This window comes from Amblyomma mixtum, chromosome 8 (genome assembly GCF_055824585.1).
Source record: "Amblyomma mixtum isolate Tamu chromosome 8, ASM5582458v1, whole genome shotgun sequence".
Taxonomy (NCBI): Eukaryota; Metazoa; Arthropoda; class Arachnida; order Ixodida; family Ixodidae; genus Amblyomma; species Amblyomma mixtum.
This window is the reverse complement of record NC_143019.1, coordinates 1,233,977-1,258,101: the sequence shown is the minus strand read 5'-3', so window position 1 is coordinate 1,258,101 and position 24,125 is coordinate 1,233,977. Positions and strand designations below refer to the sequence as shown.

Below are 24,125 nucleotides of genomic sequence, written 5' to 3'. Positions count from 1 at the left end.
TGAAACAAGGGAGTTTTGGACACGTCGGTCCTTGAGCCCCCTCACGGCCCCACTGCACTCAAACGTTCATGTCCCGGAGGCTCATGACGCTGGCAGCCCGGCATGTGGCGATGGTTTGCTTGGCCGGGTCCTCGGAGCGCAGCAGGGTCTCCCAAGCCTCCCAAGTGGTAAGGTGCTCCAGGCGCCGCGGGGGAGGATCCGCCGGGCAGAGGAAAAGAATATGGTCGAGAGTGGCTTTGGGGTGGTGGCAGAGCATGGAGGAAGGAAAAAATCACTAAATTTTCCTTCCTCCAAGTGGCAGAGGGTACAGGAAGGGTTCGTAGACTTCGCTGGTCTCCTCGCTCAGTTGACGGCGCAACAGGTAGGCATTTTCATGGAAAAAGACGTGAACGGCGGAAAGACAAAATGCTTAGTGGGAAAACAAAACTGGAACTGAAAAACCGTGCTGAGGTCCGATTTCGTGCACTGCCAAAGGCTGACTTCCGGGACAAGGCCGCTTACTTTCGGTGACTTCACTTTCGGGCGCCCGATGCGCCATCCAGCTCCCTAGTGGAGATCAGTGACAACAACAGATGGCTCTGCAGCCGAAGCGAACAGAAAACAAAGCAGCAGTCGGCAAGTGTGTGATGGGTGAGGGCAGTGAGGGCCGGCTCAGTTTTTCCGCTTGTGGTCCGCTCAGTGGCACTTGACGATTCCAGCGTTCAACATGTCCAAGGTGAGTTGAAAACTTTCTCCGATCGATGTTTGAGAGTATCATGTTACTGGCAACTGATGGAAGGCTTTATTTGCAGCCGGTTCTCTTGTCCAGCTACCTTAGCTCCTGCGCTTGGCGCGTTCGCATTGGTGAGTGTTTCGTGTTTTGCACGAGACGGCAGCGAGCGTTAAAAGCAGCAGTTGCAGCGGCCTCGAAAGTTTGTGCGACGTAGCGCTGCGTGTTTAGGTGTGCAGCACGCGAGCGGGTGAAAATGTATTTCTGATACTAACGGAAACGAAACTCATGCCGTGGCGTTTGGGGCGGGGCTTGCGTAGGGCGCCAAAGTTCAAAACAATCAAACTTTATTTTGTCTTTCAAAGAGAAAAGGCGGTGACGGATAAAATCCGCAAAGTGCGGCTTCGAAGCCCGGCCCAGTGTGTACAGTTAGGCAGCATTTATTGTATATATATATAAAGTCAGCAGAAATTGAAAAACACAATTTCTGGTGACTTTATCTTATATTGATCAATCAGCTTCCATGAAATCAGTTTTGATATATATATATATATATATATATATATATATATATAAGGGAAGGGGAATGAGGGGCTCGTTATAAATATGAGAGAAACCAACAGCCACAGAAACCAAGTCTTCTTGGTTTCTGTGGCTGTTGGTTTCTCTCATATATATATATATATATATATATATATATATATATATATATATATATATATATATATATATATATTCATGACAGTACACTACCCTGTTCAATCTACACACATCAGATAAAAACACATTCAGTTTGAAACATGCTCATTTTAAGAGTTCAGTTGAATACAAAATGCTCAAGGTTATGCATGCGAGACAAATATATGCTTGTGCCTGTAGTTCAGCTAAACTAATGGTCTTCTTGGTGTTCATTTCGCAGTTTTGGAAGTTAAGAAGATACCGTACGAGTACCGGACAGTGGACTTGAAGCCTGTGGATGGCGAGCAGGTATATGTGCCTTAGTATTTATAAGCTGGTAGCTTCGCTCTCGGGTGTCGAGATCGGTGTAAACAAACTTTCGAACGTTTATTTTTAGAACCCTCATCGACATAGGTTAAAAAAGAAAGCATCAGCATCAATATTTGTCTGTTCTATCTTTGGAATGTGTTTTCATACAATATATGAAATAAATTTTACGTGCATTGATCCAGGTCCCCATTTGTTGCCATGCTGATCACTAAACTATGCCATTAGTTATACAATAATTTATTGGAGAAAGGTAGCTCAGTCAAATAGTGTGCATATAGTGAGCCAGTCAATGCATTTTGGCTCTAATACTGAGAGCCATGTAGTCTGCTGTGGGCGTGTGATAAGAGACACTTCCATGGAGAGAGAGAGAGAGAAAACTTTTATTGCTCTTTCAAGAGATTCGCGGAGATGAAGACTTCTTGGTCGTCCTGCTTGGGCGCTGGCGACTTGAGTCTTCGAGCAAGGGTGGGCCCTCAGTCCAGGGCTCCACTGAGTCGTGCCGCTTCAACAGCGTGCTGTACCAAGGCCCTCTGGACCTCGAGCTCGCTGCTGGAGAGACAGCTCTCCCATTGCTCCTCACTCGGTGTTTGATAATTGTGGAATGCTATGTTTCTTTCGCACTCCCAGGTAATGTGATAGAGTGTAGGTGTACCGCCGCACCAGGGACAGTCTGATCTGAATGCGTTGGTGACATTTTGCTGTATATGTACAGGTTAGGAAAAGTGTTCGTCTGTAGCCTACGCCATCCTACAGCCTCTTCCCTAGTCAGTGCTCTGTGTGGTGGTGGATACCTCAATCTAGTTCCCCTATAAAGTTGTAGGGTCTCTGCGTAGCCTCCCTCGCACGTGAGTAGCCGTAACTCCGGGGCGTCCGATAAGCCTGCTCGGTAAGTGAGCCCTCGAGCCAGGCTGTCCGCCCTTTCGTTTCCTGCTACGCCTGCGTGAGCTGGCACCCAGATGATATGCTGTATAGGCGTTTTTCCAGCGGAAGCTGCCGCCTCGCCGATGATCCTAAGGGCGATGCCGCTAATGTTGCCCTTCGTATAACTCTTGCATGTTTCTTTCGAGTCCGTTAGAATGTTCAGGGAGCGGCCTCTTCTATAGCCTTCGGCTACCGCCAGCGCGACGGCAATCTCTTCGGCCTCCGCTATCCCCGACACTCGCACTGAAGCGCAGGAGGTCATTTCCCCTGTACCATTGACTACCACTACAGCGGCTGTGCGCTTCTCTACGCTTGCGTACGTAGAAGCGTCCGTATAAGTGTGTTTTCGGATCGGCCTAGCCTTTTGTCCATCTGTTCGGCCCTAGCCCTCCGCCTCTCCTCGTGTAAGTTGGGATCCATGTTTTTAGGCAATGGCCCTACATTGAAAGTCCTTCTGAGGTCGTCTGGTACTTCTGTGTATCTGTCAGCCAGACCACCGGTGTTCCGACCCAACCTCTTCAGGAGCGCCCTTCCTGTGGGGGACCCTCTGAGTCTAACCAGTTGTGCACCCGTTTGAGCCTCTGCGAGCTCGTCGAAGGTGTTGCTGACTCCGAGCTGGAGCAGTTTTTCGTTTGATGCGTTCCTGGGTAGGTGCAAAGCGATCTTGTAGGCCTTCCTGAGGACACAGTCGGCCTGCTCCCTCTCCGCTTTCGTTGTAGCGTGGTAAGGCAGCGAGTACATGACCCTGCTGACGATCAAGCTGTTTACGAGTTTTAGAGTGTCTTCTTCCTTCATTCCGTATCTCCTCTGAGATACTCGGCTGATCATTCTTCCCACTTGTTCCGCGGCCCTCTTGAGCAGGGTGATGGTGTGACTGCATTTGCGGCTACTTTGCAGCCACATACCCAGGATGCGGACCAGGTTCTTTTCCTGGATCAGCTGTCCTTCGAGGACGACATCCAGTGAAGCTTGGGTGGGGTGTCTCCCTATTCTGATGATCTCCGACTTTTCGGTCGAGCACCTCAGGCCTCTCTCCCTTACGTAGTCTTCTATGCAGGTGGCAGCTTCTTGTAACCGATCTTGTTTCTCTCCTAGCGACCCTTGGGTGGTCCATACGGTAATGTCGTCGGCGTACATCGCGTGTTGAATACCCGGGATCTCTTTGAGCCTTCTCGCTAGTCCTAGCATCGCCATGTTGAAGAGTACAGGCGATATGACAGAGCCTTGTGGTGTTCCCTTGTAGAGAACACCACACTTCCTTGTATGGAAGTCTCCTGCTACACGACAGTGTTTGCTCCCCAGCTGCTATCTTAGGGCACTTCTGCAAGGCGAGCTTATCACACAGAAGACATTGGCCCAAAATAAAACTTGGACTGAGCGGTAGTATCTTGTAGTCGTGCACTCAGCAGGGATTTGTGAAGAGCTTCATTTGACATGTGCCTCCTTGCTTAGAGGGTGCATTTCGGAGATCTTTTTTCTGTAATTCAAAGTGCCCAGTACAAGGCTAGACACAACACAAAGAATACAAGCTATAGTTTGGTCAGAGCTGCTGTGAACTGCATGTACAGCGGGGAAGCGTGAATAATGTTTAGTTTAGCATTGTGAGCTTGGAAAGTTGAAGTGAATTATACAGCAAAATAAAAACACACAAAAATGTGTTGTACAAACTGTAATAGGATACCACTTAAAAAAGCATGCAGTTAATAACACTGGCTACAGCCTGTGGCATCCTATACTACTCTGCTGAACAGTTGCACCAGAGAACAAAATCAGCATTTTAATTTTTGTTTGTATCAAATGAGACAGAGGATTCTTGAGGCTATAATTTCGTCTCGTGATTAAGTTCTTGTTTGGTAATAAGAAGAGCTTTAGCAATGGCCTCCATTTTGTCACGGAAGGATTCTATTTGGCAGTCTTGAATGGGGGCGGAGCTTCACTGCAGACTTGAGGTGTATCCGACCATAAAAGAAGATGCACCGGGACTGACTAATGGGTGTGTGTATATTTCTGAAAGAACGGGAATGTATCTAGTAATGTCAGATACATTCTTACATTAATGTATCTAGCAATGCCTTTGCCCTGTGCGCTTTCATGACCTGTGCTCTCATCGTCAACCTTTTTCTTTGTTTTATAGACTGTGGCTTAGATACCACTTAGTAGTTTCTCATTTTTTGGTATACAACCTTTGGACCTTTCTAACCTCCTGATTGCATTAGAAGCTGAAAATCAAGACAGTACTGTGAATGGGCTCAAAATTCTGTTGCACATTACAGTTTTATAATGGAATGTCTTGTAAAACTTTTGCACTGAAAAAATGATGTATCTGTAATTACACCATTATTTGAATTGTAAAGTTGATTAAAAAAGTTTATCTTCCATGCTGGGTGTGTAAGGTAATGCTCTGTAAGAAGCATCCCTTTACATGATGTGTTGATATTACCCCATGCCGGGCTCCACTTTTTGACTCCTATGTGGCTGCAACAGGTCTGAAAGTTTGTATTGTAAATGTTGCAAATGAATTTACTCTTATTATTTTATTACCAACACTGTTGCTTTGCTTTTTTACTATGGTCACATTCTGGCGTGCATAGATATATTCTTGCAACATTTGATTTTATGTTTGGTTTCTTCTGCTCCAACTTGTGTTGTAGACCTGACAAAAAAAGGCTTGGTGTGGCACACTCTTTTTCCTTTGTGCAGTGTTTTAGTGCTAAGCCTTTCTGTCAAGCATGTTACCAACTTGCCCAGATCTCCAATGTGCTCATGTTGCATAGAGTTGGCAGCAAGAGTTTGTGGGATGCCGCTGTGTAGAAAAAAAATTCTTCCAGCTCCATCATACAATCTAATTGCCTGAAAGCCCCCCCCCCCCCCCCCCCCCCCCTTATGTAATGCCTCAACAGAGGCCTTTAAAGGTAAAATAAATGATGATGATGATGAGGTAATTTCATGCTCTGTCTGCTGATCCTCTGTTCATGCTGAATGTTGCGCACCTCATATCTCACTCGTGCAGTCATTTGCATTCAAGTCTAATTATACTTGCTTTTGGATTGCTGTGTAAGGGGAGCATCTTTTTGCTAAGAGTTAGCTTTTATCTTGCACAAAGCAAAGCTGGTTTTTTGGATTGTTTACAATTATAGCCTTTTTTTCAACAGCAGCATTCAGCAGAAGCTGACTCAGTCATGTAAATCTGTATCACCTTTCATAATGTCTTCGAGGCTGCAGCTTTGGGAGTTGTCTGTTATTGAGCGAAACATGCTCTTGCAACACTTTCAATTTTTTTCAGCAAACCGACAAGTTCAAGGCAATCAACCCTATGGGCCAGGTTCCTGTCTTGCTCGTCGATGGAAAGTCCATCAGCCAGTCGGTAATGTGTCATGCCTGTAATGTGACATTTGTTAAAATTTTCCGTCCCTACAGCTACATCAGATTAGAATTGTTATCCTTGCCAGTTAGTAGTACCTCATACCACCGTAAACTCCACATTGAAATTACTTTATTGTCTCTGAAATGGTCAGCCTGTGGCCCTGAACGCAGCCATTTGCAGAAAACCTGATTTCAGAATAGAATAGAGCACTGAACCAACATTTCTTTCAATTCTAAGCACATTCCCCTTACTCAAGGAAATGCATCCGTGAAGGTAACAAAACTAGAGCAACAAACGAACTCGGTGCACAAGTTGGGAAACAGATGGGCAAGATGAACGAGGCTCAAACGCAGTGAACTGTGTAATGCAAACCGACCGTTTAGGAACAGCTTGACCTTTCCTAGCAGCAGAATGCTATTGATTCAGTTATAATGCTAGAGGTGACTGTTCCAATATAGCAACATGCATCTAAGAACACTTATGTCACATTGGAGTAAATACGGTATTTCATTCTGAGAGTGCCAGGTTACCATCATGACTTGAAGATAAAAGGTCAGACTTTACGTTTGTATTTTGATTGATAGTGCCCTTTTTGATTACTACGGAAGTGCGAGTGCTAGTTTGCCGTCTTTGTTAATGCCTGCCTGTCTCTGATTTCCTGATAAAAACGAGAGCCTGACTATCATTGTTGCTGTGCTGGAAGTGTTTTTTTATGCATACTTCACCAAGTCACACTTTTTTTCTGGCGCTCATGAACTGCAACAAATTTTTGCATAATCTAGCTCACCTTGCAGTTGCTACTGTGACGTGAAACAAACAAACAAAAAACAAACAAACAAACAAACAAACAAACAAACAAACAAACAAACAAACAAACAAACAAGCAAACAAACAAACAAAATTTGCTGATTGTACTGTAAACACAGGGATAAACACAAGCTCTTAATAAATATAACTGTTTCTCGGAATTTTGTGGGGTAATGAGTTCGTGTAGCATGTTTGTTCAGATAAAGTGGTGTTAAGAGTTAAAGAGGATGTGCTTTCAAAGCTGAGATGTGTAACATGTGTTTTAAGGTCACCAGCAGTAGGTCGCTTTAAAATGATGGTTTAGAGCGACGAGGGTGTGTTCTCTGCATGCGAGAGCAAAAAAAAAAAAAAACCACCTTCGCAGCCAGGTCACAATCTGAAGAGGAAGCAAAAAAAAATGCTGCATGATGATGTGCGGCTAACTGAGTGCCGTGAGTGTTGCATAATCAGGCCCCTCCGGCTGTGTAATGCATTTCAGGGGGCGAACAGTGGCAAGAGGTGTTGGCCAGCTTTAGTGGTGTCTCTTTCAAGCCGTTTCGTGTTGTTTGATGGGCAGGCATACTCTCTGCGTGCACCGCAGGTGGCTATTATGGAGTACCTTGAGGAGAAGTATCCAGAGCAGAGACTCCTGCCTGCAGACGCTTACCTGAGGGCCAAGGTGGGTGCATTGCCTAACGGCGTCTCCGCTGGCAAGTCATGCGGCTAACATACCCTACGGGCACTGGGACGTCCTGTGGATGCCCATGGGACATCCAAGGGAGTTTCAATGCCCATGGGATATAGCACAACTGATGGCTTATGCTAATAAAGCCGGTCTCCGCGTGTTGTTATGACTGAAGGAAGGGTAAAGAGGACGATGCAGATAGTTGGAAGAGATGTGAGAAGAAAGGTTGACGGATGTAAACTGCAGTGACTGTGGCCTTGCTGTGCTGATCTCTATTATGCCGTGCCTGCCATGCCAACAAAAAGGAAAAAGAAAGTTCCAAAAACTGCTTGAGATCAGTGGCAAAAAAAAAATAAACTATAACCGCTTTGATTTCAACTGGTTTTCCCAAGGGTCCAGTTGTTTTTTTTACTTTCACTTGGTTGTTTCGATTGCATTTTTGGAACTTTGTTTAGTTTCCTTTTAGCATATTCCTTTCTTTTGCAGCTTTCAGGTATTGCCTCAGAGATGGGAGTAGCACGAATTGACGTGAAATAGGCATGAGCTAATATTGGACCCTATCACTAATAGTCACTAATATCACTAATAGTCATATTAGTGATTGGGCTCATGTATTTATTGCCAGTGTCCATCTGTGGTGAAATAATGGAACCAAGCAATCCTGGCAGCATTAAAGCAAGCAGCTAAAACCAAACAACAAATATAATTCAAAGTTGCCAGCACATTTGTACTAAATTTAAAACCAGACATGTAAATGGTGACATTTAGATATGTTGCACAGGAGCATTTCTGGCTGGTTTCTTTCATGTGTATAGATAACTTTGCTGCAAACTCCAGTTTTTTTTTTGCTTTGCCAATTTTTTGTATGGTGCAGTTATATTGCTTCGAAGCACAGCTACTTAACTCAAAGTCCTAGCACGTAGTTTTACTTGCCACAAGGAGTTAACAATTCTGGATGTTGTACAACAGGTCTCTAGACTTGATGATGGCATATCATTTCGGTGCTCTTTCACTGCAGGCAGTTTCATTGGAACTGCTGCAAAGAAATAGAGATTTTGTTCGATGGAGACAAAACGGTTGAGGCCCACGCACATTGTAATGTCGGTGCACTTTAAAGAAACCCAGATGGTGAAAATTTTTTGGAGCCCTTTACTACGGTGTCCGTCATACCCCGAGTTGCTTTGTGATGTTATACCCAATAACACCAAGCAAAGGAGATTTCTACCTGACATTGCTACATTCTTCAATTATGAGCCAACAACCACGCTTGACGTGACATAATAGGAGTGGCATGTGATAACTGGTCCAATTTTTATCAAAAAACTTCAGCGCATAGATGAAAGAGTAAAAGATTGATGTCCATTGTGATGCTATTCACATCCTAAAAGAGATTGATAGATCTTTTGAGTTAGTGAGCAGGAAAAAAAAATATTTTTGCTTTGGCGCCAGCAGTTTTGCAGCTGTCAAGCTAACTTGTGTTCAAGTTTATTTCAGCACAGAGCTGTACAGGCCAAATGCTGTCAGGACCCCGAAAAAATGTTTTAACAGCTCCAACGTTTACTCCAACGCATTTAGCTAAATAGCGTAGCATTTATGGGTGCAAGGACGAAATGATATTGTTAATACAGTTGAACCTCGTTATAACAAAGCTGAAGGGGCCCGGCGATTGCTTCGTTATAGTCATAGCTTTGTTATAGCCTGTGTTGACCGAGCTTCCAAAAGGAATTCTCATTCCTTCGTTATATCCATTACTTCGTTATAAACCTTTTTGTTATAACGAAGTTCGACTGTAGTACCACAACGTATTATGCAATAATTACCATATTTACTGGCATAATGAATGAATCAGATATTTTTGGTGTGAAAGTATAAATCTTTACCTAATGTGTTGCCTTATGTGGTAAAAGTGCCCCAAAATTTTTGCACATGTCTAGGGAGAAGCGTATAATCATTACGCGATTCAACGTGGCAGTAAGTGTGCGCCCGGTGGCTCAGAGAGCGGGCATAATGTAATGCACTGCAGTGCAGCCTCGAACAGTGTACGTGTGGTTCTGCCATGTGTCTCCCAGTCCGCCTGCACCTGTGTTAAAGTTGCAAAGAAGGAAAAAATAAAAACGTTGCTGTCGAACTGCAGCTGTATGGCAGTCAGAGCCTACCCGTCGGAAACAAGTGTTTGATTGGGAAGGGCAACAGGTTCACCGAACTGAACGGATGTCCACGTGCCACTCTCATTATAAACTCAAATGGGGCAGGATGTATTCCTCTCGTAAATAACTAGTTTATATTTATTTCTGGCGCAGTGTAGATGCTTTCAGCAGGATTTCAGGTTGCCAGTGTCAGCTTTGGTTGTACTATATCCATACGCAGCAGTTGGGCCAGCTTGTACTGCACAACTCGTTACTTGCATCGAGAAGTGGGAAAATATTTCTGTGGCAGTGGTTCTCCTACTCCCTCCTGAATTTCCTAATATATCCGGAAGCCTGCAGATCTCCTGGAAAGTTTCTCGGTTTTAGGACAAGACCTGACACTGTTTGATATTCTCATCAAGTGTAACATGCGAATGAAACCGGACCTATTTAGGAATTTGTGTCCTGCTTGAAAAAGAAGCTTAAGACAGTGCCCCAAGGCAAGCAATAGCTGAACACGTTTTGCATGGAGGAATTTAGCCAGCCTGGCTAGAGCAGCGATGAGGTGTGGGTGTCTAATTTTGACGCATTCTGCCCTTCAAAACAAAACTTTTTATCAATATCAAGGGTTTTTATCAATATCAAGGGTTTATCAATAGCCTTCTGCTGACTCTCAATAAGTGTCCTCCTTTGTGGCAGAATGATGATTGTTGCTGGAAGGACCAGAAGGAATGGTATGAAGTGTATAATTAATTGTGATTTTTGTGTTGAATATCAAAGATTGTTTCACTTTCGGAGTGCTTATTGCATATCTTTTTCTGGCAAGCCCATTTTTTTTTAGAACTTTTCTTATCCTTGATGTATTCATGGTGCCTTTACATTCGTACACATCCTGGTATTTTGAGGCACCTCTGTGAACGTGAACTCCTAGTGAGCTGAATAAATTCAGAACATCAAAGTCATGGCTTGGCTGATGCAGCTGATGGCGATGAGTCTCCCAGCATCCTGAGACTGTTCTTGATATCAAGCTTTTGCATGTGTCTCTTATTTTTTTTTTTGCAGTGCCGTGAGGTTGTAGAGCTGCTTGTCTCTGGAATCCAGCCACTGCAAAGCATTGGTCTCATCCCACTCCTTGGCAGGGCCGAGTGGAAGAAGTGGGCCGACCGTACCATTACTCGTGGCTTCACGGGTGAGGATATTGTGTGCACCTGACAGAAAAACAAGGCTAAAAATTAGGTCGAATCTTATTTACCAGTTGCTTTGACTGTACTGTGCAAGAGCCCATAGTGCCATAGGCACTGCGGGCAGGGCACTTTTTTTTTTTTAATGCGAAAGCCTTTAATACCTCATCGTTGTCAACAGAAGGTTGTCAGCAGAGGTATCACGCTTTTCTAATCAGACCAGAAAAAATAAATAAAACCGGGTAGGAAATTGGTCGAGTTGGGGAATCGAACCAGGGTCTCCGGAGTGCGAGACGAGCACGCAACCACTCCGCTATGCCAGCTCGATGGTTTGGAATGAACGATGGGTGATGGCGTTCTGTGGACTCCCTGGCAGCGTTGCAAGACGCTGTCGCGTTTCACTCTGAGAGGCGAAGCCTAACATCTTAACCAACATGTGTAGGTGGACTGCTAGGTATTTTTTTTTTAATTGTGTTCACAATATACCTGCTGCAGTGGCTGATTAGCTTTGCAGCTTCAATCCCCAATGCAGCAGCTGCATTACAATGAAGATGAAATGCATAAATACCTGTGTGCTATGCAATATCATCAGCACATGATATTGCCACCTAGCATTGCCAGGTGGCGCATAGCTGCTGACGACGACGAAGAAGGGCTCGCGCCGTGTGGAATCTGTCGCCCTTGCTGCCCCAGCTTGCGTGGCCTTGTCTGTCTTTGCACTTGTTATTAAAGCCCCCCTTCGTCAACAAGTACGTTACAGTTTGGTGGAGGTGCGGGGTACCCGTGAACCCATGCAAGAGACCCCTCCAGGCAGCCGTCGCGCCAGCCCTGTACCACTCGACACCCCGGTACACCGCTTCAGTCGGAGGATCCAGGGACTGCCTCCGGAGGTAGGACTAGTAGAGAGCGGCGCCATGGAGACAGCCGCTCCTTCTCCTCTGCAAACTGCCGCTGCCGCGCCATCTCACTACACCCTGCAGACTCCGCGGATTCCCAAGACGTTCCGTGGGGAACTTTTTGAGGATGTGGAGGACTGGCTCCTTCATTTTGAGCGCGTAGCTGCGTTTAACCAATGGGACGACGCAGCCAAACTCCGGAACGTTTACTTCAGCCTCGAGGATGGTGCTCGCACCTGGTTTGAGAACCGAGAGGACGTTTTAATCTCGTGGCATGAGTTCCGTCGTCGGCTGCTGGAGGCCTACACAAGCGCTGATCGTCGTGAACGAGCTGAGCGTGCACTACAATCTCGCATCCAGCTGCCGAACGAAACTGTCCAGATGTACGTCGAGGACATGACGCGCCTATTCAGAAGAGCTGACCCGGCCATGCCGGAAGACAAGAAACTCCGGCATTTGATGCGTGGCGTCAAAGAGCAGCTTTTCGCAGGCCTCGTGCGCAGCCCACCATCGACCGTTGCTGCATTCCTTACAGAGGCCACAACGATGGAAAAGGTGCTGCAACAACGTTCTGCGACCTACGACCGGCCCGTGCATGCTGCTGTTGTCACCGCATCGTTTGCTACCTCCGGGAGCCACCCTGACGATCTGCGTGAACTGATTCGCACCATCGTGCGTGAAGAGGTCCTGAAATTTTGCAGCCCTTCGCAGCCAGCGCTAGGTTCGATTTCTGCTCTTGTTCGCGAGGAAGTGCAACAGGCGTTCAGGGCTCCTGCTGTCGAAACACCTCCTCTACCAGGAGAATGTCACCGCCCCACCTATGCTGAAATTGCGAGGCGCCCGGCTGCGGTTTCGCCACCACCGTTTCCGGTAACGCCTCCTGAGCCGCGGTCCTCCGTGCCACCAGTGCAGTATTTCGACGATCGCCGAGCGCCCTTGCGGAAGGCCGATATCTGGCGCTGTCGTGCCGGCGCCCACATTTCGCTGGCGGGCCTGTCTAAACAAGCGCTGCGCGCCCGCCGACGCTCAAAGCAGGCCCAGACTTTCTCGGACAAGTCGCGACATGCAGCGTGACTCACCCCGACGCCGCGGCGCCGACACGGACCCTTCCTCCTCTCCTCCTCTCCGTCGGTGCGAACTCCTCCGCCGCTCGCTGGCTCTCGACCATTGGTCTAATTTGAAAGGTGGCCAGTGATTGGAGGATTTGAACGGCTGGCTGCCGTAACCGTTTCCAGCGGCTTTAAAAGCGGAGCCGCGCTGAACCCGAGCAGCAGACGGGCAGCAGAAGAGCCATCACGCCGGAGCTACGCTCGCCGCCGGGGCCGCCCTTCTTCTGTGTGCCTGCCCGTGGTGCTCTTGGCCCTTGTATCATGTAAAAGCCCTTGTACATACTGTACATAAAGTTCATTTGACTCACCGTCGCCTCGACCGTTTCCTGGCTCGGACACCCAGTCCCAACAGTGGAGGCAGCGGTGGGATGCCCGAAAGTCCCAACAGTGGATGGCAGCTGCGGGATCGACCGGCGTCAGCTACCTCGGCGCGGTGAGTGCCTGATGTTTTCCCCTCAATTCGCCAGACTGCTCTAGCACACGTGATTGTAGTTTAGAGTAGGGCTGTGTGTTGCACTGGAGAGAGCTTTGCTGTTTCGAGCCAAGTCGGAGCGCTTTGAAACGAAAGCTGGTGCAGAGGGAGTTAACGAGGCGTGTTTGGAAAGAATTACTCGCGCGTGTCATACTAGTAGCGCTATAGTAGTGACCGGCAAGGGAATTCTAAGAAAAGGGCAAACTACAAGAGGCTATTGTGCGCGATGGAGAACTTCAAAGTGAAGGAACTCATCGAAATTTGTGAAGAGTTGGGCATTGATTTGGGCCCCGCAAAACGAAAGCATGCGATTCTTGAGATCATGCGAAGGGAGAATGTAACGGCTGAGGAAGCCAATGAGGCCTGGGAAGAGATCACAGAACGCCGTGAGCGCGAGGAGGCAGAAAAACAGAAGCAGCGTGAGCGCGAGGAGGCAGAAAAACAGAAGCAGCTTGAGCTCGAAGAGGCAGAAAAACGGAGGCAGCTTCAGAATAAACGACGTGCTCGCGCTAACAAACTGAAGGACCTGGAGTTTGAAGCACTCGAGATCTTTTATGAGAGAGATAGAACATTGTTCGCTCTGCGTAAGACCAACGGTCATCAGCTGAGAGACAGGCCGCAGCCCTTCGTGATCGCCGAAGATATGGCGAAATATCTTGCGGAGTTCGAGCGCGTCTGCGAGAGAAAGCGCGTTGAGCGGAATGGTTGGGCACAGAAGTTGGTAGCCCTGCTTTCTAGCGAAGCGTATGACGTTGTAAAGCGTCTGTTGGACGACGGCTTGGCGGACTACGATGAGCTGAAAAGCTTCTTACTGGCGAGATATAACGTGTCACCGCTGGACCTTCGCCAAAGGTACCTGCGAGAGAATAGCACCCCATCGTTTAACGATTTTCCCTACCAGTTTAAAGCCGACATTTTAGAGTGGCTCGAAAATGCTGAAGGGTCGGATGATCGTGACACAGAGGTAGAGTGCATAGCTGTAGAGCAGAGCTGCCAGTGCGGCACAGAGGAACGTAGTCCGTGCTTGGCAGATGTAACTGCTCCTGTAACAGTGGGAATTGTCCCGCATTCGCCAACCGAGAAAACCTCTATGCCATCGGATAAGGTAGTCACAGCATCGGACGATGCATTTACAGAGGTCTCGCCCATTGAAATTGTGGCGGAGTTACCGGAAAGCGAATCTCCTAGCGTGTCGAAAGCAGGAGAAGTTGCCGAACAGGGCAGAGAGGACGTCCGTCTGGACATGAATGAAAATGCCTGCGCCGACGCAAGCGAAGTAGATGAGGTCGGCACACCGTGTTGTGCAGCGCGTTCGGCAGAAATGCAGAAACCCGACACTTACGATCAACGAAAGCAGGCGCATGGAGAGTTTGCGGACGCTGAGTTGTGCGTTGGTGTCTCTGGCGAGGAATGCAAAACGAGTCCCGTGCTTTCGCACTGCTCTGAGCTTTGCGATATTCCAGAAAGCAGTTGCAGTAGCGAGAACACCGCGACTGAGGGCAGAGCCGACCCTCATCCGCAATCGGCTGAAACGCGTCAGGAGCACGACGCGAGCTGCGTGTCAACACTAATGTCAGGAGAAAACACTGGTTCGTCCGCGCCTGTAGAAGCCAAGGTGCTGGACGACAGTGGAGTACAGAACCTCCCAGACGACATGGGGGCTGTAGACGTCATTCCTTCCGAGAAAGATGAGGACGAATGCGCACTCAGAGACGCTGAGCAGGAAGAGCGCAGCTTTGAGGAACTTAGTGAAGGCGACAAAGACAGGTCTGATCTAGGTAGCGCACGTGAATCGGCTGAGAATCATAGTGATATTGTCAGAGAACAGGAACCTAGGCGACGAAAGCAGCATGTGCTTCCTCAGGAGAAAATGATAGGAAAGCACGAGAAAGAAAGCTGCAACCCGAAGGAAAGTAACAGCCAGTTCCGAAAAGTGAGCTATCACCACAAGGTGACCGACAAACAGTGCTGCCGCCGAAAGGTCAGTAAAGGCAAGCTCAAGAGAGAGAGCTGTCACCGAAAGACGATGAAAGGTAGGCAAAAGAAAGAGTGGTGCCGCCGAAAGATGAAAGGCAGGCAGAAGAAAGACGGGCGCCGCCGAAAAGAGAGAAAGGGCAAACGCGCGAAAACGGGTTTCCACCATCGGAAGCGCCAGCGTCGCCGGCAAAATGACTTCAGTAAACTCAGTCACGTTGTCAGCCCTGTAACTAGCGTCAGAACCAGAGCTAAAGAAATGTGCGAGGCATCACTATCGCGCAAAGCGAAGCGCATAAGTGTGCCGAGGCACATAGGTCTGGGCAGTAGAATACACTGCAAAAAGAAATCGTGCAAACATTCGCGCGGAAAAGTGCACCAAGGCACCAAACCGGGATTCAAGAGAGCGCTGCCCGGGAGGCGAGAAATTAAGGAGCGGGACAAGTGTGAATCTTGCCGCCAGCACAGAGAGAGCGAGACGCGCAAAGGCACGTGCTCTCATGCGGGCTCTCGCTTTCCGCTGCATTCACGGGAGAAACCGCGCTCCCATAGAAAGCGGCACGCGCGCGGAAGGAAAGCGCGTGTACGGCTCAAAGAGCGAAAGATTGTACGAGGCCGCAGTGACAGGGGCAAGAAAATTGCCAAGAAGAAACCGTCTAAGCGCTCAGCCAAGCACAGTTATCGCGATAGAAAGCCGCGATTCGAAATGACGCCACTTAGTAGGCGTAAAATCAAAAGGCCGTGTAGAGGCGAACTACACACCGAGCGGAAAGGCAAACGGATGCGCGAGAAAGTCAAGACTCGTGAAAGGTCTGACTTGCCCCCACGAATAGAGAGAAAGAAAGAACGGTCCCATCGGAAGCGTTGCGCACTCGCTATGGGACGTCGCGACTGGCGCGCGAAGCGCAAAGAAAGGGACAAGTTGCCAGTCTATGAAAGCGAATCGCTCTCGTACTGTAGCTCCCGTAGAAACTGGAAAGACAAGTACAGAGAGAAAGAAAAGCGCGTATACCGCGAAAGAGGCAGAGACATTAGCTACCGCTGTGGTAGAGAGAGAAAGAACAGCGCGTCTACCGCGGAAGAGGCAGAGACGTTAGCTACCACGGTGGTAGAGAGAGAGAGAGAAAAGCGCAGCACAGCGAAAGAGGCAGAGTCACTAGTTTCCGCTGTAGCGGGTGTCGTTTACCGTCCGTTGGAAGCGAGGAAAACGCGAACGTAGACGCACTAAGCCGTGTGTTCTAAGCAAGGCTGGCTTCGCCTCCTCGTGACCTACATTTTGTCTCTTCGCGAACAGCTGTTTTAAGTTCGCTCGTAGATCGGGGAAAAATTGATATCCTCATTTGTGGCCTCAGCTGAGTGTCTTCTGGCCGAGTGATCTCAAGAGAGCGAATTTAATTTACAATCGTTTCATTCCTTGTGTTGTTTGCGTTTGACACTTTGTTTGAGTTAATTACTTTCAAGTTCTCGTATCCCACATGTTTCTCTTGTTGTAGAGGGAACAAAAAGGGGACAGAAATGTAGCCAACAGAGATTTGAGACTTTAAGTCTGGTGTATTGACGGGTGACGGAGGGCACTTGCTCGTGTTGGGGGTTGCCTGTTGTCGGTCGGTTCTTGGCAACATGCAGAACGATCAACGACCGATGCTGAGAAGCAAGCTCTTCCGAAGGACCGAGCGAAGCTGATCCAGTCACCTGGGCGACTAAGCTGCGGAGCAGTGATCCTGTCCTGACGAGCGGGACCCGTTCTCGGAAAGGAGCCTGGAGCTACCTGCGGCTGAACACCGGACGAGAACTTGGAGGAGCCTGGCGTACGAGCGCGCCCCGCATCCGAGCCACGAGGAAGTAGCTCGTCTTCGTGGCGCATTGTCTGGCGGCGGTGGTGCTGTCGTGCCGGCGCCCACATTTCGCTGGCGGGCCTGTCTAAACAAGCGCTGCGCGCCCGCCGACGCTCAAAGCAGGCCCAGACTTTCTCGGACAAGTCGCGACATGCAGCGTGACTCACCCCGACGCCGCGGCGCCGACACGGACCCTTCCTCCTCTCCTCCTCTCCGTCGGTGCGAACTCCTCCGCCGCTCGCTGGCTCTCGACCATTGGTCTAATTTGAAAGGTGGCCAGTGATTGGAGGATTTGAACGGCTGGCTGCCGTAACCGTTTCCAGCGGCTTTAAAAGCGGAGCCGCGCTGAACCCGAGCAGCAGACGGGCAGCAGAAGAGCCATCACGCCGGAGCTACGCTCGCCGCCGGGGCCGCCCTTCTTCTGTGTGCCTGCCCGTGGTGCTCTTGGCCCTTGTATCATGTAAAAGCCCTTGTACATACTGTACATAAAGTTCATTTGACTCACCGTCGCCTCGACCGTTTCCTGGCTCGGACACCCAGTCCCAACAGTGGAGGCAGCGGTGGGATGCCCGAAAGTCCCAACAGCGCACACCTGATAACCGGCCACTCTGCTTTCACTGCGGAGAACCAGGACATCTCTACCGTAACTGCTCTTATCGACGTCTCGGTCTGCAGGGCTTTCGAGCCGATTCACCCAGACCCCGGTTTGGCCATCGGCCCCCTGCCATTGAAGATTTCCTAGCGGAACAGCGAATTTCAGCCCGCACGCCGCATCAGCCGCGCTCATCGTCTCCGAGGCGCTCTTCCCCGAACCCCCACAGCTCCTCGCGAGCACCACAGGGTCGCTCGCCCAGCCCTCGTCGGGAAAACTGAGACCGGCGACCTTCGGGGGCGAGGTCGCTGGGAGTCGCTGCGCTGAAGACCTCCCGTCGCCGCCGCTACGTTCCGACCGTGAACAGATGGCACCGTCATCCGACCTAGACAGCCCCGTTTCTTTGGACATACCTGTTCTTCTCGACGGTCACAGAGTCAGTGCATTAGTGGACACCGGGGCCGACTATTCAATTATCAGTGATAAATTGGCGACTCTTCTGAAAAAAGTGCTTACTCCATGTTCTGTGGTGCATCTTCGTACAGCCGGTGGTCATCTCGTTACCCCAAAGGGCATTTGCACGGCTCGCGTTCAGATTCATGGATCTACGTTCGTCATCAGTTGTGTAGTTCTGTGCAATTGCTCCCGCGATCTCATTATCGGCATTGACTTCCTGCGGGAGTATGGTGCTGTGATCGACCTCCGCCACCGAATCATCAGCTTTTCGACCAGTCAAGCCACCCACCTCGCCGACTCTTGCCACCGCAGTGCCGCCCTTCGTGTTTCTGCTGACAGTGTCACGTTGCCGCCACGGAGCAGTGTTTTGGTTGAAGTCGCCTGCAACGACTTGCATGACGCAGAAGCAGTCGCCGAGGCTAACTGTTCACTCCTGCTTACTCAAGGCATCTGTGCCGCTCGCAGTCTATTAACGCTTCGTAGTGGCCGGTCTGCGGTGCTGGTCACAAATTTTTCTAATGAGTACCGACATCTTTTTGCAGGAACCGCTATTGCTTCTGCCGAACCTTTTATCGATACTCCTGTTTGTTTTGCTTCCGCGGCAGCCGGCACTGACGAGCCCTCCCTTGAAAACGTCGACATAAACTGCCACCTGCCTCGGGAACAACGACTGGCTTTGGAGCTTCTGCTGAAGGAATACAAGCCGTGCTTCGCTTCTTCCTCGAAGGTTCGTCAAACACCCATCACGCAGCACCGCATCATCACCTATGACGACGCTCGCCCTATACGACAGCAGCCTTACCGTGTTTCTGCTAAAGAACGGGCAGTTATTCAAACCCAGGTTCAGGAAATGCTTGATGATGGCGTTGTTCAACCTTCCCAAAGCCCGTGGTCTTCACCTGTCGTCCTCGTTAGGAAGAAGGATGGCACTCTCCGGTTTTGTGTCGACTATCGCAAACTGAACAGTGTGACCAAAAAGGACGTCTACCCGTTGCCGCGCATTGACGATTCGCTGGATAGATTACGGCGCGCTAAGTACTTCTCATCTATTGACTTGAAGAGCGGTTATTGGCAAATTGAAGTAGATGAACGGGACCGCGAAAAAACCGCTTTTGTGACTCCAGATGGCCTCTATGAATTCAAAGTGCTTCCTTTCGGTTTGTGCTCCGCCCCGGCTACGTTTCAAAGGATGATGGACACCGTCCTCACAGGCCTCAAGTGGCAAAGCTGTCTTGTCTACTTGGACGACGTCGTCGTTTTTTCGGAAACGTTTGATCAACATCTCCAGCGCCTGCGGGCTGTCCTCGACGCTCTCCGCTCGGCAGACCTTACCCTGAAGCCCCAGAAGTGTCATTTCGGTTACGAAGAGCTCAAATTTCTGGGTCACGTTGTGAGCGCTGAGGGAGTGCGGCCAGACCCCGAAAAGACTGCCGCCGTCGCGCGCTTTCCCGTTCCAACCGACAAGAAAGCTGTCCAGCGCTTCCTGGGTCTCTGTGCGTACTATCGGCGCTTTATTGCGGACTTTTCCACGATTGCCGAGCCGTTGACGCGTCTCACCAGGAATACCACCTCCTTTGTCTGGACCTCTGAGCAACAGACCGCTTTCTCTACGCTCCGCCAGCGCCTTCAAACATCTCCCGTTCTTGCGCACTTCGACGAAGATGCCGATACCGAGGTTCACACCGACGCCAGTAACATCGGTCTTGGAGCTGTCCTTGTTCAACACCAAGAGGGCCTTGAGAGGGTTATCGCCTATGCTAGCCGTACTCTCTCCCGCGCCGAGAGCAATTACTCCACGTCTGAAAAAGAATGTCTTGCGGTGGTGTGGGCCACCATGAAGTTTCGCCCTTATCTATACGGCCGCCCATTCAAAGTCGTAACCGATCACCACTGCCTATGCTGGCTGGCAAATTTGCGAGACCCATCTGGACGCCTGGCACGCTGGAGCTTACGGCTCCAGGAATTTGACATCACTATTGTCTACAAGTCCGGCCGCAGACACGAAGATGCCGACACACTGTCGCGCGCACCAGTTGATCCTGGCGACGCAGCGCCCGATGACGACAGCGGATTCCTTGGTACCCTCACCGCCTCCGACCTACTGACCCGGCAGAGGGCGGACTCGGAACTTCGCCCTCTCATTGACGGCCTTGAAGGTAGCGATACGGCTATACCTCGCCACTTCTCTCGACGTCTTGGCTCCTTCTGTTTGCGGCAAGGCCTCTTGTACAAGAAGAACTCGAGAGGCAACGATAGACCTTACCTTCTGGTCATTCCAGCCGATCTCCGAGCTGACGTTCTTTTCGCCTGCCACGATGAGCCCACATCTGGCCACTTGGGCTTTTCACGTACGCTCGCCAGAGTGCGGAACATGTACTACTGGCCTGGACTTTCTGATGATGTCAAACGCTACGTTAAAAGCTGCCGAGAATGCCAACGCCGGAAAACGCCACCACTTAAGCCGGCGGGTTTTCTCAAGCCCGTTACAGCCCCTCGCGCTCCGTTCGACCAGATCGGTATGGACCTCCTCGGCCCTTTCCCTTTGTCGCACGCCGGCAATAAGTGGATCATAGTTGCTACCGACTATTTGACTCGCTACGCCGAGACCAAGGCGATCCCTCGTGGCACAGCTTCCGAAGTCGCGGAGTTTTTCATGCACAACATCGTCTTGCGACATGGCGCCCCATCGCACGTCATTACCGACAGGGGGACGGCGTTTACAGCGCAGCTAATCGACCACATCTTTCGGCTGAGCTGCACAACGCACCGCAAGACCACAGCCTACCATCCGCAGAGCAATGGCTTGACCGAAAGATTGAACAGGACCCTCTCGGACATGTTGTCCATGTACGTAGATGTCCAGCACAAAACTTGGGATGAGGTCCTGCCGTATGTCACCTTCGCCTATAACACCGCCCTGCAGGAAACTACGCGCTTTACACCGTTCCGCCTTGTGTACGGACGTGAAGTTCAGAGCATGCTTGATGCCATGCTCCCGTGCCCAGAGGATGACCAACTCGACCCAGACGCCCAACAATTTGCCCAACGTGCTGAAGAAGCCCGTCAGCTGGCCCGTGTGCACATCGGGCAACAGCAGAGCACCGACGCGCGCCGTTACAACCTTCGCCACCGACAGGTTGACTACAAACCCGGTGACCAAGTCTGGGTATGGACTCCTGTCCGTCGCCAAGGCTTGTGCGAGAAACTGCTCTGCCGCTATTTTGGCCCTTACAGAGTGATCCGGCGTGTGAGTGACGTAAACTATGAAGTGGTTCCGGACGGTGTTGCGCAACCCCGACGCCGACAGCCCAGCTCTGACATTGTGCACGTTGTACGGCTTAAGCCGTACTATACTCGGTGACGCAGACGTGTTGATGTCTTGGAACGGTTCACTTGCGGAACTTTGCTCGTTTCTTGTTTATTTTTTGTTTCGTCGACAGCGCTCTTTTCATAAGGGGGGGAATAATGCCACCTAGCATTGCCAGGTGGCGCATAGCTGCTGACGACGACGAAGAAGGGCTCGCGCCGTGTGGAATCTGTCGCCCTTGCTGCCCCAGCTTGCGTGGCCTTGTCTGTCTTTGCACTTGTTATTAAAGCCCCCCTTCGTCAACAAGTACGTTACAATATAGAGCCCCAGGAGGCCCAATTAATCCGGAGCCCTTCACTTGTAGTACATGTGTCACTTTGGGACGTTAAACAGCATATACCATAGCATAAGTTCAGAATGTATAAGTAAATGCTCTAAATACTGTATACCTTCTTAACTGACCACTATGAGAGCCACCGCTGTATGAAAACCGCTACAGGCTGCTGTACTTTGTTCACCCTCAATCTGACAGGCGGGTGAGAGACGTGTGCTTATGGGCCTTGTGTTGCTTAACCCAGATGCCTGAGTTAACTGGGCGAGCATGGGCCAGGCATATGGGTAGAGCGAGATCATCTGCGAGGCAGAGAATGGGCTGGGTGGGACAATAACCAGAGCAGTGGTCTGGTGACTTGAGCGTCCACCTCGGGTGCAAGAGGTGTAAGGTTTGATACCCTCTGCTGCCAAATACCGACCGGTTTTGTGCTGCCTGGTGCTTGGCTTTTCAGCGGTGAAATGTTCAGGAAAAGGGTCTTTGGCTTCTGGCCTGTGGGAGCTCGAAATTCACAATACGTGGTAAAACCCTTCTGAGGGCCCAGGCCGGGCTGGGCCTCCACTAGTAGTCCTGTGCAGTGCTCTACCTCACTTAGTACTTCTTTTTCATTTTGCCACGTGATGTCACATTCACTTGTGTTCAGTGCTGAAAATGAGCTGATATCTGTAGCTGGGCTAGTTTTGAAATTTGATTCACAGGAATTGGAGAAAGAGATTTAACGGAAGTTAGCACAAAAGACAAATGCTTATTATCTGTGTGCCTTCTTTGAAGTCAAATGTGTTGGAAGGCTGGTCTGTTGTGCTTGTACAGGCGCGGACAAAAGTAAATGGAGCACGCAACTGTCTTCGAATATTTTTCACGCGTCACCTAATTGAAATTTCCAGCAGTGGTGCACGCATGCTGGTAGCGCAGGTTGGTGGGCTTTCTTGTAGACAGACAACGCTTCTTCATTACCAATGGAGAAAGCGGGATTGCACTTCGAACGCAATAGCATGCTCCGTTTACTTATGGCAGCGCCTGTACATGTTACTTCCCATTTTGCAGTTCTGTCAGCTTAGGACCTTGTGTCAGGGCATTTAGAAAGCTAGGGGAAGTTTAACATTTCTTCTCATTAGCGAAAAGGGACTAGAGTGGGCGGTAAACTGCATTAAAATGCTCAGTGTTTTCTCACCCTTCGGTGCTTTAGGCTCTCTGAAATTTAGGTGTAGGAGTGAAGGATTGAAACTGAGTGCAGTGCTTTTGTTTCTTCCCTGCACCCCTTTCTTCCTGCCACGATAATTTTGCAGCCCTGGAAACTGTTTTTGCTGAGACAGCAGGCAAGTACTGTTTCGGAGATGAAGTGACCTTTGCGGATGCCTGCCTCGTTCCGCAAGTGTGCAACGCATACCGCTTTGGTGTCGACGTGACGCCCTTCCCGACCATACGGAGAATCTACGAGGCCCTCCAGCAGCACCCACTTGTCAAAAAGGCTGACCCATCATGCCAGCCAGACACCCCACCTACAGGGATTCCCAACACCCCTGACCTCTTCAAGGGCCCTGGTGACCAGTAGGTCTGGAGGCTGAGAAAGTGAAACTGTTGTACCCTATGAAAGCATTAATATTTTGGTGGTATGAGTTGAAAGAGCTGATTTTGTTCTATTGATGACTGAGGACCGCTACTGTTAGGAAAGCAAATTGAAAATTTTTTTGGGTTTCTGAACTTGCTGCAATGGATGAGCACACTGAGTTCACTTGGGATGGTAATTAGCAGTGGCAAACACAACAGGTAGGAAGCGAGAATTTTTTTACATCTAGCAGACATGCTGAATGAGTTCAGGTTGCACAAAAAGAAATGGGTAGTTAGTGCTCTGATATTTTAGCTATCAGTGATATGTCTAAAATAATCCAACCCCGCTGTGCTGACCGAGTGCTAAGGTCATTCAGATACTGAGCTGGATGACCCGGGATAAATCCTGGCCGCGACGGCCATGTTTTACCCGAAGGGTGGTCAAATGTTGTGCGATGTCAACGAGCGGTGAAGAACATCAGGTGGTCTAAATAGACCTCTCTAGGCCTACGTCATCAAAACACGTGTCGCTGGTCCAACGGACAAAAGATGCCGCGCACCGAGGGGGCTATTATGCGTGCAACACTTAATGAGGCATACCCAAATAAAGATGGTGGGGGAGTGGTTGACCCATGCAAAATCAGTTCAGAAGTGAAAGTGGTTTGGTTTGGTTTATGGTTTATGGGGTTTAACGTCCCAAAGCGACTAAGGCTATGAGAGACGCCGTAGTGGAGGGCTCCGGAAATTTCGACCACCTGGGGTTCTTTAACGTGCACTGACATCGCACAGTACACGGGCCTCTAGAATTTCTCCTCCAAAGAAATT

The 24,125-nt window shown here is 49.6% G+C and overlaps 1 protein-coding gene across 1 annotated transcript; it reads left to right on the top strand.

Annotated features, from left to right (window-relative positions):
* Positions 1 to 599: 599 nt before the first annotated feature.
* Positions 600 to 23,368, top strand: LOC149331119 (maleylacetoacetate isomerase-like). The gene is made up of 7 exons (XM_089556336.1): positions 600 to 715; positions 792 to 843; positions 1,629 to 1,696; positions 5,922 to 6,002; positions 7,390 to 7,467; positions 10,662 to 10,788; positions 23,039 to 23,368. The coding sequence occupies exons 1-7, from the start codon at positions 707 to 709 to the stop codon at positions 23,302 to 23,304; spliced, it is 681 nt and encodes a 226-aa protein (XP_089412462.1). The 5' UTR covers positions 600 to 706; the 3' UTR covers positions 23,305 to 23,368.
* Positions 23,369 to 24,125: the final 757 nt, after the last annotated feature.